Source organism: Pseudochaenichthys georgianus, chromosome 1 (genome assembly GCF_902827115.2).
Source record: "Pseudochaenichthys georgianus chromosome 1, fPseGeo1.2, whole genome shotgun sequence".
NCBI lineage: Eukaryota > Metazoa > Chordata > Actinopteri > Perciformes > Channichthyidae > Pseudochaenichthys > Pseudochaenichthys georgianus.
Window position 1 is genome coordinate 8,895,128 of NC_047503.1, and position 15,265 is coordinate 8,910,392.

Here is a 15,265-nt window from a genome sequence, read left to right on the forward strand (position 1 = left end):
GACGTTAAATCAGTAGCCTTCTTTACAGTTCGAAATACAGAACAAAAACCAACACATGTTTACTGAAAATATACAAGGACATCTTTATTTTATACAAAGCTCAATATGTTATGATTGTGACATGACTAAAAGGCCAATGTTTTTAAACTCATTGTGCAACCCAAGGTATACTGAAACTCATAATGACCACTTTAATTTCTGAATTGTAAATCTCCTCCTCAAATAATTCTGCGCCAAAACCAACCGTGTGTAAATTATTATATATTGGAAATAAGGCTTATAAATGGCACAAACAAAAGAACAGTAATGCATCCGGCCAGTAAATGCATTTTTAACCTGTCAACAAAACTAATGCGGTAACAAAAAAACTGGCCAAAAACATATATCCTCTCAGCAGTAATCGTGGTCCTGCAGCTGGACTGGGTTGTGGTCAGGAGCCGAGATGTGGTCTGCCAGTCTGTCTCTCCGGCCCTGTCCACCTCGCCCCCCCCTCACAGGACGAGGTGGAGACCTCTCTACCCCCTCCTGCTCCTCCTCCTGCTCCTCCAACAGTTCAAGAATGTCTCCTGCAGTAAGGCAGATGTTGTGGAGGACACAGCAGGCAGTGACCACAGCAGGGACAAAGTTATGGTTGACCTCCAAGGCCTTCGACAGGAGGCACCTCCATCGCACCTTCAGTTTCCCGAAAGCACGCTCTATTATGCTGCGTGCTTTTGCATGGCAGCCGTTGAATCGGCTCTGTACCCTCCCCTGTAGTGGCTCCCGATACGGGGTTACAATCATTATGGGGTGTACAATGCAGGGGTAGCCACCATCCCCCACAATGAAGTACCCTGGAGGAGGATAAAGAGCCTCTTTATAGAGGGCACTGTGCTTCATGACACGGGTGTCGTGGACTGAGCCCGGAAATCCTACAAATGTTTGGAGGAATCTCCCCTTCCCATCGCATACAGCTTGCAGCTGTATGGATGGGAAGAGCTTCCTATTCACATAATCCTGGCCAGTGGGTCCGGATGGGGTCCTGATACGTATGTGGCACCCGTCTATTGCACCCACACAGGAACTGAACGCCGGGCTGTTGGCCAACTGCTGGAAGCCCTGCCCGACCTCCTCCAGCTCTGGACCAGCAGGCAGCTTTATGAGGGAATGCCGGAGAGCAGCGATGTCCTCCACTCCCTGGTGGACCAGTCTGTGGACCGTGGCGAGGGGTACCTGAAAGGCCCGGGACACCACACTGTATGACAAACCGTGTGCCAGCCAGTACACGGTCGTCAAGACAGTCATGTGGTGTCCCCAGGCCTGTCTCCTCTCAGGCCCCAGACACCGCATCAAGGCCTCCAGGGAGTCTCGACGGATCCTGAAGTCCTTCAGCAGGCACCCATCACCCTCGAAGTACAGTTTAAGCAGTGGGACACTGCTGTTCAAACGTTTGTACCGAGAGTGTGGGTGCTGAACCTACAGGAAGAATAACATGTACAGAGGTCAATACCTTTATCCAGCAGACTAAACTCCTTTATCCCGCAATTTAAACTGCACATAAATATTCTGTCATAAGGAATAAAGCCATGGCTAAATCTGGCACATTTCATGGTCTCAAGTGCTCGTGTTAACTAATGTGCATGGTCCCTTCTTGAATAAATGCAACTACATCATCCAAAACACAACTGTCTCTTTGACAAACATGCTTTTTCTCTGACTCTCTGGCTTAGGCCTATATGTGTCATGATTGTCTTGCTACAAGTAGTTGGTAATTTTTGTATTCCAATTAAAAAAAGCCAGCTATTTTTCAAACATTTCAAACATTTGTAAACAAATACCTCAAGATGAAGCAGGATGGCATTGCGCATTCTCGCTTTCCAGCGCTGGGAACGGCGTCTTTCCTCACGGGATTTAGTTTTCTGCTCGTGCCACTGCCATAAGGCGCACACTATTGCGGTCTTCATTCTCAATATTGAGACTATAAATCAGAGGTGTGCCTGGACCTTATATAGGCTGTCAGGTCCCTCATGATTTGGTAATTGATTAGAAATTTGGTGCAGGTGTTTTGTCAAAGACGTGTGACTTGATGACTTATCATCTAATTAAGCCTAGTTTAAAAAGGTAAACATACCTGTCGATAGTTTATCAACAGTCATTGGGTTTTTTAGGCGTTTGTGTGTGTGCATGTGTGAATATATCAAACGTATATATATATAGCACTTTATTGAGTATTTTCCATGGTATTTTCATACTAATATTTTAGTGCGCCACAATACAGAAGAGATGCAGGCCTGTGTTACATTATACATATTCATACATTCTTGACATACTATGCCTTGTTGCTAATTGAATTCAAAGTAAATATGTGGGGGAACAATGTTCAGCTGATCTAACAGAGATTATAAAATATGACAAAACACTCGACAGCTGATGCAGCTGTTGCCACGTAATAATGAACGGACGTCGCTTTAATATTACCGCTCAGAGGAGAGGAGTTCTCATTTCTTTAAACGTCTGCTGCTTCCCCTCCTCTCTCCTCGGTCCTCCGCTCGCATCTCCTGTGGGCGGGACTAAGTCTCGAGGAGGGGAGTCGAGGAGGGGAAATTTGAGTATTGAGAAGCCTCTAGAGTCTGCTTTCTCACTCACCTACTTTCTGCATTAACCTTCCTTAGTCACCTGGTAGTCACACCCTTTCTCTCTCTCTCTCACTCTGTTACACCCATCAGCTCCATTAGTATTTAGGCCCACTTCACTTTCACCTCAGTGCCAGATCGTACTTTGCAGCATGCCAGTCTTTCCCGCATTATCCTCCAGATTGCTCTCCCGGTTTCGACCCTGCCTGTCCCTGACCAGCCTGCCTCGCCTGCTCCCTGACCCGGTCTGTACCTATGACTCCCGTCTTGCTTTCTCCTGGAACCCTCGCCTGTCCCCGACCAACCCTTTGCCTACTATCTGTCGTTTTGTCTCCTCCCAGCCTTTAATAAAGCTGGTTACAGACTATCCCTGGTTTCCCGTGTGTTGCATTTTGGTTCTCAGCTCGTTTGTGACAGAAGGATCTGACCAGAAATGGACCAAGCAAACACCGGGTCTCCTAGAGACCGCTTTGAGAGGGTTGAGGATGCCATCCAAAGACAGGAGGTCACGATAGCTACCTTAGCTACCTCAACCCACCAGGCAACCTCAACCCAGGGACAAACACTGGCTTACCTGACCTCCCAGATGCAGCAGATGGCCGCCACCGTACAACAGCTAGCCGCTACCAAGGCTGCTACCGTCCCTCCGCCCGCAGCTCCGATGTTCGCTCCAGCCCCTGGCCCGACTGGATACGCTCCGGAGCCTCGTGTGGGAACGCCGGAACGCTACGCTGATGAGCCTGAGGAATGCAGTCCTTTTCTCACAAACGGTTCCATATTGTTTTCACTGCAGCCACACACCTTCGCCTCTGAGGCGGCTCGTGTAGCTTTCACCATTAATCATCTGATGGGGAGAGCCCGTTTATGGGGAACTGTACAGTGGGAGCAGCAGACTCCAGCCTGCGCCTCTTTTGCTGCATTTTCCGCGGAGATGCGGAAGGTGTTCAGTTCCGTTCGCCTGGGTCCCGACGCTGCCGGAGGTCTGCTGAGCTTGAGCCAGGGTTCCGGCACGGTGGTAGATTACGCTATTGACTTCCGCACCAGCTGCCGCCGCAGCAGCTGGAACGAGCCGGCGCTGTGTGACGCATGTCTGAGAGGATTAGCGGATTGTATGAGAGATGAGCTGGTTTCCTATGATCTCCCTGCTTCCTTGGATGGGTTGATTGAGCTCACCTCTCGGACAGACAACAACTTCCGGTTTCCGGGAGATTTTGACTTCTGGTTTCGGCGGAGAATTCCCGGAGAATTCCCATTCCAAGTGCAAGTGGGTCGTACCATTCTTACCTCTGAGGAGAGGGAATTACGTCGAAGAGGCAATATTTGCCTTTAAAGGCTTGATATATGGTTTCCTGTTGTCCGGTAAAAGGCAGAGCTCTTCAGTAATGGGGAGTATACTGGTGGGCCAAACCTCTGAGCTGATTCCCAATCTAAGACCCTTGTGCTATGCTCGACTCCTCCTGACAGGCAAATCTCAGGCTCTGGCAGTTTTTATCGATTCCGGATCAGATGTCAGCATCATTGACGAGGAGCTCGCACTACAGCTGGGCATCCAACAGGTTCGGCTGCTCCAGCCGGTACCGGCTAATGCTTTGGATGGTCATCTGCTTGGAACGGTGACACACCAGACGACACCGGTCCATATGCTCATGTCGGGAACCACCATGAGACAATCCAGTTTCATGTGCTACGGTCCCCCCAAATTCCTCTGATTTTGGGTTATCCGTGGCTCCGCTGCCACAAGCCGAACATTGACTGGGCAACTGGGTCCATCCTAGGTTGGAGTTCCTCCTGTCATCAGGTTTGCCTCAAGCAGGCCGATTATATGCAGCTGCGGAGTGAATGTATATACACCCAGTCTTCCTGAAAGAACTTGCGCTGTAAATAATTTAAATCTAGAAAAAAAAGATAAATAACACAAATTTAAATTGCCCCACAAATAATAAATAAACACATTAGCCATATTACCATGGGAAATGGGGACACAGCAATTTGCCTATACAGTGCAACTACAAGGCTATCTACTGTATTTGAATGACAAAAGATGACACTCACCTTAAAATGTCCTTTGTATATTTCTATTTGTCTTAACTGTCGGAACTGCCAGCATCTTAAGTGGGAGTGGACTTGAAATCCTTAACTCAATGTGTAGAACAATTAAGTTATCAAGCCAATTGCATTACTTACAACAACTTCAATTTAGTTTGAAGTCAATTAACGCAGAAATCAGAGTTCAAATGACACACAATATTAAGTTGATGTAATTACCAACATTATTACGTCAACACAACTTAAAATGTTTATCTAAATCAATTAACTCACATTTTTATCTTGCAACCATGCATTTAATTAAGTGGAGGTGAAAGGTCGCCTGAATTCGTGTGTAGGATTAAACCTGTCCGGGAGAGTCCTATGATTATGGGATGGATTATCTCGGCAAAGGAGAAGTGCTCACTCTCACAGATTTTTTAAGATTTGTGAACAATATTTGAGATAAATGGTTATTTTGTGTATATAGAAAATGTTTTAGATCTTTGAGTTCATCTCATGAAAAATGGGAGCAAAAACAAAAGTGTTGCATTTATATTTTTCTTCAGTGTATTTTACCCCTTTTAGAAGTGAAGATTTAGTCATTTTCATATATATAACCACTGTTTTAATAATATTTTAACTACTAACTAAATGTGTAATATATCCAGTGAAGTATCGTCATTTAATAACTTATTCGCCCACAATTCAAACATAAATCAATAGGTTGTGAGATCATTATAAATGATTGGGGACATATAAAACCAGAAAAGACAAAACATGTTGGTTACAAACTGTTTCCAACTAGTAGATACATGCAACCAATGACTATTGAGAAAACCAAAACATTTTAATCTTATGAGATGGCTTTTTCTGGAGCACTCCCGTTGATAAAAAAAGGCTTTTTATATAAACAAATACCTCATTTCACGGTAGTATTCAAAAGATAGAAAACATATCCTATCTCTGAATGAACGTCCTCTGCATTGTCATTATGCTTATTTGTTCCCTCTGCACGCTCAATCAAACTGACAGCTTACAATGAAAAGAGAACATATGCCACCACAGTGATCAAAGGCATTTCCCTGTCGGTAAATGCGGAGCCAAAGCCGACCTCGAAGAATACTTTTTGTTTTTGACAATAGATTGCTTGTAGAAAAATGTCTAGATACTGATACCAGTCACTGGGGACACAAACCAGGGAGGGGTAAGTGAACGATAGCAGTGTTGTAAATGCTCCCTCTTTGAAATTGTCTCTAATGTTTACATTCAGATACAAAATTCTACATATTTAGATTTTGGGACCACTGCTACTGCTAACTACTCACCTATGATATGTGACAGGCCCCTACTAATTCCAATATCACCTATTGATCGTGGCATAAAGCATTCAGTATGAGACTGTAATGAGAGACTCTTAGGTTATTTACAGCCTGTCCACACTGACAGACAGTAACAGGAAGCTATTTTAATGTGCTGTTGCACGTTCTCTCTGTTCCTTTACTATCCCACCTCTGCTAAATATCTTAGTAAGACGGTAGGTGTCAAGCAACACAGATCATTTGGCATGGCAGCTTCCACCTCACCTTCCTTAGGCAGCTCGGGTAATTAACTGCTTTGGATTGCACTTGTGATCTGCCTGTAATTTGGCTTACTATGTCATTTGCAGCAGGGCACTTTCTTGTGAGACTGCATCCAAGAGAGACTCCCTTTCCTCCATGAATGGTATGCTAGGTTTGATAGATTTGGAATCATTGCTGGAATTATTCTATTGGTGCAGTGATTACGTTTTTTTGTAGGCCGACCTGGAAGTAAACTATTACGCTTTTTGGGGTCTTACCTTTCCTGTTATGTGTTATATAGGTTTGTCTGCATGTACATGTTCTGCAAAGGCTAACATCCCAAAGTTCATCCAAGAGGGAGTTTCTCTCCCACACAAGTCCTCCATTGGAATCCTTTTGTTTTAGGATTTGTTAGCAACCACATTTCTTTTCGACACATGGTTTGGCCATTCACAAGTTAGATTTGTTTTTACATATTTTATGTTGTAGAGCCAAACCAAAAACATATCTACAGCTTGTGCTAACCACATATCTTATTTCAGGAATCAAAAAACCTTTGACTTGAGACAAGTAAACTAAAAGTGCTAACTCACTTCCGGGTTGTAAGACTCATTCCTGCACCACTCTGTATCTCCAGCCAAATTATGCTATAACAATAGCTAATGTATTCTACACACTATACATATAGGACAATATTCATTTCAACTTTCCCTCACATGATTTGCATGTGATCTTTGATAGCAAGAGAGTGAACAGCAGGGAATTATGGTAGGAGAGTGATGGATTAATTTTCACAGGCAGTTGAAGGATGCCTGTGAAGAATTATCCCAGGTTCTGACCCATACTTAGATTCACTGTCTGCTGGGGCCTGAGGTGTCTTCACACTTTGTATTATATATATAAGTATGTAAGTATAAGTATGTGTGTGTTTGAGTGTGAATTGTTGGGCTTCTGAGGACCTAAATCACTATAAATTATATAGTAAAATTAGGAAAAAACATTTTTGTTGAAGCTTTGTGTGTTCAAAGAATTTGAAGGTTTATTTTTTGGCCTACTTATGGTCTAACATTTGTTGTTAGGAAAAGGGAAATATTGGGACAAATAGAGGATTCAGAGTTAGGAAAAATAGGAATTCACTCAAATCTCATTGTACTCAAAGTAAATGTAACGGTGTCCAGAAGCCCTGCTGATGCATTAACAAAGAGAAGCATATTACGAATTATTCCCATGGTAACTATGCTAAGGCCGAATGGTGTTTGATTCAAGGATTGTTTTAAAGCGAAAAAAGCACACTGTGTATAGTGACATGCAAATGACCTCTAAATATATGGAATTCATGTTTCCGAGCTCCTGGTCCCTACTGGGAACTCATGAACTGACTGTAGTGAAGTGTGACATGCTTTGTGATTCGTACTTTGATTAACATCTTCTTCTGGTAGGACATAGCTGCTTGGTCCAACACCTTTTGCCTATCATGTAAGAAAGCTCACCTGTCACTATGACCACATTTTAGTTTGTTTTATCTTTTTTGACAGAAGCCTAGGCCCTCCTCTTGGCACCCTCCAATCATGTTTAAACAATGTCTACGACTTTATAATGAAGCATGATGAAGCCTAAGTAATGAGGTGGCAGTGAAAGACCCTTGTATAGCTTTTCCCAAGCCCTTTAACACAGAGCCCTGACCTTTTTAACTAGCAAAATTAATTGGGCCGGTCTAACCTTTTAGAGAATAGCTGTGAATTAAGACCGGTGTTCCCGCGTCGGCTCATTATACAACACATCCTCACTCCCAGGGCGGCCTATGTTGACGTTATGTCAAGTCCCCTGCCGGCTTTTTCTAACGCAAGGGGGGGGGCCTTAGAGTCCATTTTCAACGCAAGGGGAGGGCCCTTAGCGTCCATTTTCAGCTTTCCGGGATGTCCATATGCTTCTATGGACGCTCATGGAAGCACGGCATTCGTTTGTGTCGACTGCCCTTAAAGGCAATGAGAGCGTCCATTCTCATTGGATAACGGAGAATTGTACACCCGGAAGTAAGTATTCCCCTTACTGTCGATTGATTTTACAGTGATATCTGCACTACTCATCGACTAAAAAACACCAGATTATCCTTGTTAATTACACAACATTGATTGGTTTAAATTGTGTGCAATGCTTTTGTATTTTTCCCCTTCGATTCGGAGAAACAAATCTTTTTTCGGAGTAAAGGATGGCAGAAGACACTACACTACCCAGAATCCCCAGCCATCGTTTGGACTACACCATGTGCTCTGTTTGACAAACCCCGTGATAGTCCTCAAGCTCTGTGATTGGAGAGTATGCTCCGAGGGTTACCGAGCCTCGAACAGCACTTGAAATGGGATGGAACCACGGCAGACTGTTCAAAACTGGATTTGAACGGGTCCACCGCGTCCCCCCCTCCCCCACCCCGTCCCCAGAACTACACATGCTGGCTATTCTGTTTCACAACATGTTCTCTATCTATGGCACGTCTCTACTGGGAGTTGTAGTTTTAAAAGATGTTTTCGTATTTCCCATAATAAGAAGTTGCCAGTATTAAACTGTGTACATCCCTGGAGGTTTAGAGGATAGGAAACACTCACATTTAACATATAATTAATAAATGGGTGAAAATTGCTCGTGCCCATAATGGGCAGCATTAATATATATACACACATGCCAGCTAAGGTCAGAAGAGCTTTATTTAACAGCTGGTCTTATGTTTGTGACCCCTCCTCTTGTTCATTGATAACATTACATTAATTGATAAGCCTGAAACATGCACTTGTCAAGGTTCAGAGGCAAATTGTGCAAATATGGCAGTAGCCATCGATCAGCTTAAGATAAGATATACTTTATTGATCCCAAGTTGGAACATTTGCGTTACATCAGCATGTGTAACAGTTGTAATGCAGTGGTGTTTATTTGTAAATCATTTAGTATAATCACACAAATTCTGTGTTTTATATTTAACAATTCTGTGTTCTTTATTTATTGATTGTTCAATACCTGACAAGGCCGGAGATGAAATATCTGCATACATCTTATAAGAGTATAATACATTATGTATAATATCAGTTAAAATAAGTGCTTCAACATAGTTAACATTGCTGGAGGTATGCACACATATTGATAGATGTCTTGTAATGCACTGTTGAGGAACCTGCGACCCAAGTTTTTCATTCAGTGCAGAACTACACCATAGTTGTGTAGGCCTATATGATATGTCAATAAACCTTAGAAAATCTTGAAATCTTGAACGGGATGTGCAAAATAGTCATTATATACAGTCTTTAATTAACTATTAGTAGAGAATAACGAGTAATGAATATACTTTATAAGGATCCTATTAATATCTAATAATAAAAATAATGAAATTCAATAACATGCTTTAACCACTAGGTGTCCCTTTATATCAGCTGTGCACCTTTATGATCAAATATAAAAGTCAGCCGAATTAGTGTTGATACTGCAAGGAGACGTATTGTGTGAAAAGAAATGTAAAATGTTGTTTAATGGCTGATATATTTATGATCCACGTCACGTTTTCAGTTCCTCATGTTTGTCTAGAGGTCTTCTCATCAGGGCTCTATAAATACAGAACTACGGCAGATATGTAATATGTAATACAGCCGAACCGTGTATTACAATGCCGGTATGTGATGACTTTCAAAGAGAAAAGCAAGCACACTCGGAATAAGGTATTTTATTTTTAAAAAATGTTTTCGGTCTGTTTCCGGTATTTGTTAATGACGATGTGCTCTGAGATGTGAGACTGGAATTGCACAGGGGAAAATAATGTATCTTTAGATGCGGATTTTGTTAAACTAATACGTTTGCGCTGTGGACCAACACTATACATTGACGGGGAAGGGGGTAGCAATAAAGATAACACCATTAAACAGTTACACAACATAACAGAAATAATATCGATAGCAGCGTCCCTAGCAACCACCTTGGTAACAATGAAAACGTTGGACGCAATTTCCTGAAGTAATCTTCGTAATAACTAGCAAACTAAAGATCATGTACATCCACTGCACACATCATCTGAAATAACAACTCAAATTTCTCGCATCAAATGACATCAAAACGCATTTTAATGGCCAAACTAACTTTAAAATAGGCATTTTCCACCGAGAATAAAACGAAGTTCGGCCATGTTTTTTTTCTGCAGGGAGAAATTTGAAGATCACGTGACATCAAACAGAGCTTATGGTGTAGTCCAAACGATAGCTGGGGATTCTGGGTAGTGTAGTGTCTTCTGCCATCCTTTACTCCGAAAAAAGATTTGTTTCTCCGAATCGAAGGGGAAAAATACAAAAGCATTGCACACAATTTAAACCAATCAATGTTGTGTAATTAACAAGGATAATCTGGTGTTTTTTAGTCGATGAGTAGTGCAGATATCACTGTAAAATCAATCGTCAGTAAGGGGAATACTTACTTCCGGGTGTACAATTCTCCGTTATCCAATGAGAATGGACGCTCTCATTGCCTTTAAGGGCAGTCGACACAAACGAATGCCGTGCTTCCATGAGCGTCCATAGAAGCATATGGACATCCCGGAAAGTTGAAAATGGACGCTAAGGCCCCCCCCCTTGCGTTGAAAATGGACTCTAAGGCCCCCCCCCTTGCGTTGGAAAAAGCCGGCAGGGGACTTGACATAACGTCAACATAGGCCGACCTGGGAGTGAGGATGTGTTGCATTATACTAGACTGGCTTTGGAGTGTAAGTGCTCCTTCTCCCTTTAATTTGGGGACGCACAGCAACCAGTCAGTGGCTCAGATGGGAATTACATTTCAGGTCAGTGCAATTGAGCCTCATGCTCTATCAGGATCTGAAGTTGAGGGGGGGAGCTACTGTTCACCTACAGGGATGTGTCAGGTTGTATTTATGGGAAACAGTTGTCCTTTATGCAACATGTGAAGTTAAAAGCATGCTTATAAACACAGTTATCTATATTATCAGCAGCTTACAGTAGGTAAAATATACAATGATCACCCACAATTCACTAACCAATACATGGATCCAAAATGTTCTATAAGCAAAACAATGAGAGAAAGGGAGTTCAGAAATGTTTGGTTCTGTTCAAGGGTCAGGGTTCAATTAAAAAAACATGTTTTTGGCAATAACTCTTGGTTTTTCTATTGATAGCTTTTTGAAACATACTTTTATGTTATCAAGTGGGTAGTAACACGCACAGACATTGCATTAATATTTATAGTTACTGGCCCACCATGCTGCCTTTTCAAGTCAAAAAATGAAATGTATTAAATCAGACTAAATCAATTCCCACTGTACTGTGACAAAAATGTTACTTGATCCCTTCAGTTGAACATATTTTGTATTAAACTGAAGGACAAAGCTTAGAAGTAAATCAATCATGTCCTTAGTGGGTGTTTAGACTTTGCCAAGGCTATGCCTTGTCACCCATTCTGTGGATGATTTCTGAAGCTATGTTGAAAAACGATGGATTGCCCGTTTCAGGATCGAAAAAAGTTGCCCCCAAGGCGAAAGAGTTTGAGTACCTCAGGAATGTGTTTACAAGTGAAGGTGTTATGATTCTGTTTAGTTTTTGTTGTGTGCTTTTTTGTGCTTTTTCCTGTCTCACCCCTTCCTTCTCTGTTTTCCTCTGCAGGAATGGTGTGTGACAGGGAGTTGACTGGCTCCTCCCAGTAGCAGACGAGGCACACCCGTTTCCACTCACCTCTTCACCTGTAGATATAAAAGCCCGGTCCTCATGCCACTTCCCTGCCAGATAATTCCTTTGTGTTTCGACCCTCCGGTGTGTCTCGCTGCTCTCCTCGTCTTTTGGATCTATTGCTTGGATTTTTGCCTCCTGTCCCTGACGTCTCAGTGCCAGCCAAATTCCTGACTCCACTGCCGTATTTTCTGTTCTTCTGCTTGAATAAAGCTTTTTGTTTTTGACCATCTCTCTCCAGTCTTTTGCTTTGGGGTCCAATATTCTATAGGCCTTAACAGAAGGAAATACCGAGCAGATCAACAGTACTGTGTGAACATTATATCAGACTGTCATGGTCTAGCTCTTGCTGAACTACATTATGGTCCTTACCTATGATCAAGAGGTATGGCTAGTAACTGTGAAACCAAACTGAAAATGGGAGCTCAACTATCCTAAAGTAGCTTAGGCTATACAACGCCATAACTCGAGAATGAAGGACGATGCTCTGGGTCTAGTAGGAGTAGTTTCTTCTCTCCCTGCACCAATCTAGAATATTGGAGTGTTGCAACTGTCAAATATTGGCATCACTTCCTTGCACTTGAATCATTTTGATGCAAACTATTTGCAGGGGTGTATTTAATATGTATGTTTACATGTCGCAGCCCAGTGTGTCTGTGAAGAGATTGGCCATCAGGATTTTTTTTTTCCAGGAGCCATTTAAAGGGGGTTTTGGCATCTGATTAGGATACTACCTCTTGGACTCTTTTCTGTGGTATTATTCCGTTAACTTGTAGGAAAACCTGAGGCAGACACAGTGCTCGAGGGGTCATATGTCCCATCTGGCCTGAGAAAACCCTAGGATCCCCCAGGAGAAGCTGGAGGAAATGGCTAGGGAGAATAGTTTTGCATACCCTGCCACCAAAACAACTCAGACCTGGATTAACATCAAGAAATGGATGGGCAGATGAACAAATTAAGCTCTTTGTAATTCAGCATGCATACACTAATATATGTCAGTTATGGACACCAACAGCTTATTACCATAAAATACTCAGAACAGGTATGATTGATTGGTTGCTCTAAAAAGTTTGCTTTCATCCCTCACACAGAAGAACAATTTGGGTAAACGTGACATCTCAATGGTTACAATGTGAATTTCCTGTTTGCTACAATGTTAAGTATGATGGTTTTTTTTTCTTGTACAAAGATATCAAACTGTCCTGAAATGTTCTGGCAAAAAGCACCTTCAGTTGGACATTGTAAGCTTTAACAAAAACAAAAGATGACAGAACAAAAAGTGACATGTTGCTTTATCCTTTCCAAACACAGAAGTGAGAGTGAATATTTCAGTTTTTTGGTAGTAAAGAAAAGTGACCCGTGTTAAAGGTCATGAGGTTTTAAAACAAGATTTCATAGGTATCCCTGCCCAATAGTTTGAGAACATGCACAATCACACAATTCAAGCCTAACTGAAATTGATTGTTATAAGATCATGATATTTACCTCTGAGGTAAGCCCCTGTCACACTGTCCCGAAATGTACACCCAATGGACACACAATATGGAATTGTGAGTTTCGCACGAAGATGGCCCCGAACCACACACGAAGGCAACATTTACATTACATTTAAGACATACAACTGCAATGAAAGTACCAAAAACAATTATGTTACAGTACTATGTTACTGTACTGATATCTTCAGACTTTGTTCTTTACTTTATCCGTCTTTATATGTAGAAAATATTGTTTCCATAACAACAACAACTTCCCGTCAACTGTCCTTCAAAATAATATATTATATCCTTTTTAGTTTCACAGAACACAAATTGGGTTATTTACATAATATGTTTACATGATTTTGTTGTGCAATAAAACAACCCGATGGACACACGATAAAGGAAATGTTCAAAATCGGCTATGATCGTAGCAACATCGGGCCATTCGTGAGGGCATCTTAAGCCTTCGTATGATCGCTGGTGGAGTTTCTCAGGCTCCGGCAGCAACTTCGTGAGCGGTGGCAAAATCTTTGGCATGCCAAAAAATTGCCTTAGGACCTTGCGAAGGTTAATTTTCGTGTTGAATTTGTGTGTCAATTTTGCCCATCGTAAGATTCATGAACTGTTCATGTACATGAACTGTTCATGAACCATTGACTGTGGGTCAATTGGCAACCATAGAAAACAACAATTATGTCAATCACAATGGAACTTTACTCAAATTAACATACAAACATACATGTATACAGGTGGAGCGCTACAATTAATCCAATCACTATTTGAAGCACAGTTCTTGATACTCAGCTGCACAAAAAAATGTGTTACGGGTCCCAAAAGCTTGGGTACCACAGCACAGCAATAATAAATTATTTCTGTAGAAAACAGAAAAGTGCAGCAGCAATAATTATACACAGGATCTGTTGATCGTCTGGATTGCTTCTTATTCAAAATTCAAAGTACACAGTTACATTCAAATAGCTGTACTTTACAAACATCACATTTCTCCATTTAAGTTATCCGTCTGTCACAGTCAATTACTGTATCTCAAGGAGAAATTCAACATAGTCAATATAAATTATTACATCACATTGAATTTAGCTGACGCTTTTATCCAAAGCGACTTACAATAAGTGCGTTCGACCAACAAAATACAAACTTGAAGAAAACAGAATCATAAAGTACATCAGGTTTCATAGAGCAAAAACATTTCAAGTGCTACTCAACTGGCTTTAGATAAGCCAGCTCTTTATTAGTATATACTGTAAGTGCTTTGTTAATAGTTCTATTGCTCGAAGTGGAGTCGAAAGGGATGAGTTTTCAGTCTGCGCCGGAAGGTGTGCAGGCTTTCTGCTGTCCTGATGTCAATGGGGAGCTCATTCCACCATTTTGGAGCCAGGATAGCAAACCCACGTGTTTTTGCTGATGGGAACTTGGGTCCCCCTCGCAGTGCGGGTGCAGCGAGCCGTTTGGTTGATGCAGAGCGTAGTGCACGCACTGGGGTGTACAGTTTAACCATGTCCTGGATGTAGGAAGGGCCAGATCCATTCGCAGCATGGTACGCAAGTATCATTGTCTTGAAGTGGATTCTAGCAGTTACCGGAAGCCAGTGGAGGGAGCGGAGGAGCGGAGTGTTGTGGGAGAATTTAGGAAGGTTGAAGACCAGGCGAGCCGCTGCATTCTGGATGAGCTGCAGAGGTCGGATGGCACATGCAGGTAGACCAGCCAGGAGGGAGTTGCAGTAGTCTAGGCGTGAGATGACGAGAGCCTGGACTAGAACCTGCGTGGCTTTCTGGGTCAGCTGGGGACGTATCCTCCTGATGTTGTAAAGCTTGTATCTGCAGCAGCGGGTTGTAGCAGCTATGTTTGCAGTGAAGGACAGGTTG

General features: G+C 42.3%; 1 protein-coding gene across 1 annotated transcript; it reads right to left on the bottom strand.

The window, feature by feature from the left end:
* Positions 1 to 390: 390 nt before the first annotated feature.
* On the bottom strand, positions 391 to 1,847 carry LOC117452055 (uncharacterized). Its single transcript, XM_034090491.1, has 2 exons — positions 1,818 to 1,847; positions 391 to 1,455 (listed from the first exon to the last, which is right to left on the bottom strand). Exons 1-2 carry the CDS (start codon positions 1,845 to 1,847, stop codon positions 391 to 393), a joined length of 1,095 nt encoding a protein of 364 aa, XP_033946382.1.
* Positions 1,848 to 15,265: the final 13,418 nt, after the last annotated feature.

Bases quoted from the DNA above. Each gene is read 5' to 3' on its own strand.
- LOC117452055 (XM_034090491.1), bottom strand. From the start codon at position 1,847: ATGCGCAATGCCATCCTGCTTCATCTTGAG. The intron at 1,456-1,817 runs GTATTTGTTTAC...TTCTTCCTGTAG, and splicing joins CCATCCTGCTTCATCTTGAG to GTTCAGCACCCACACTCTCG.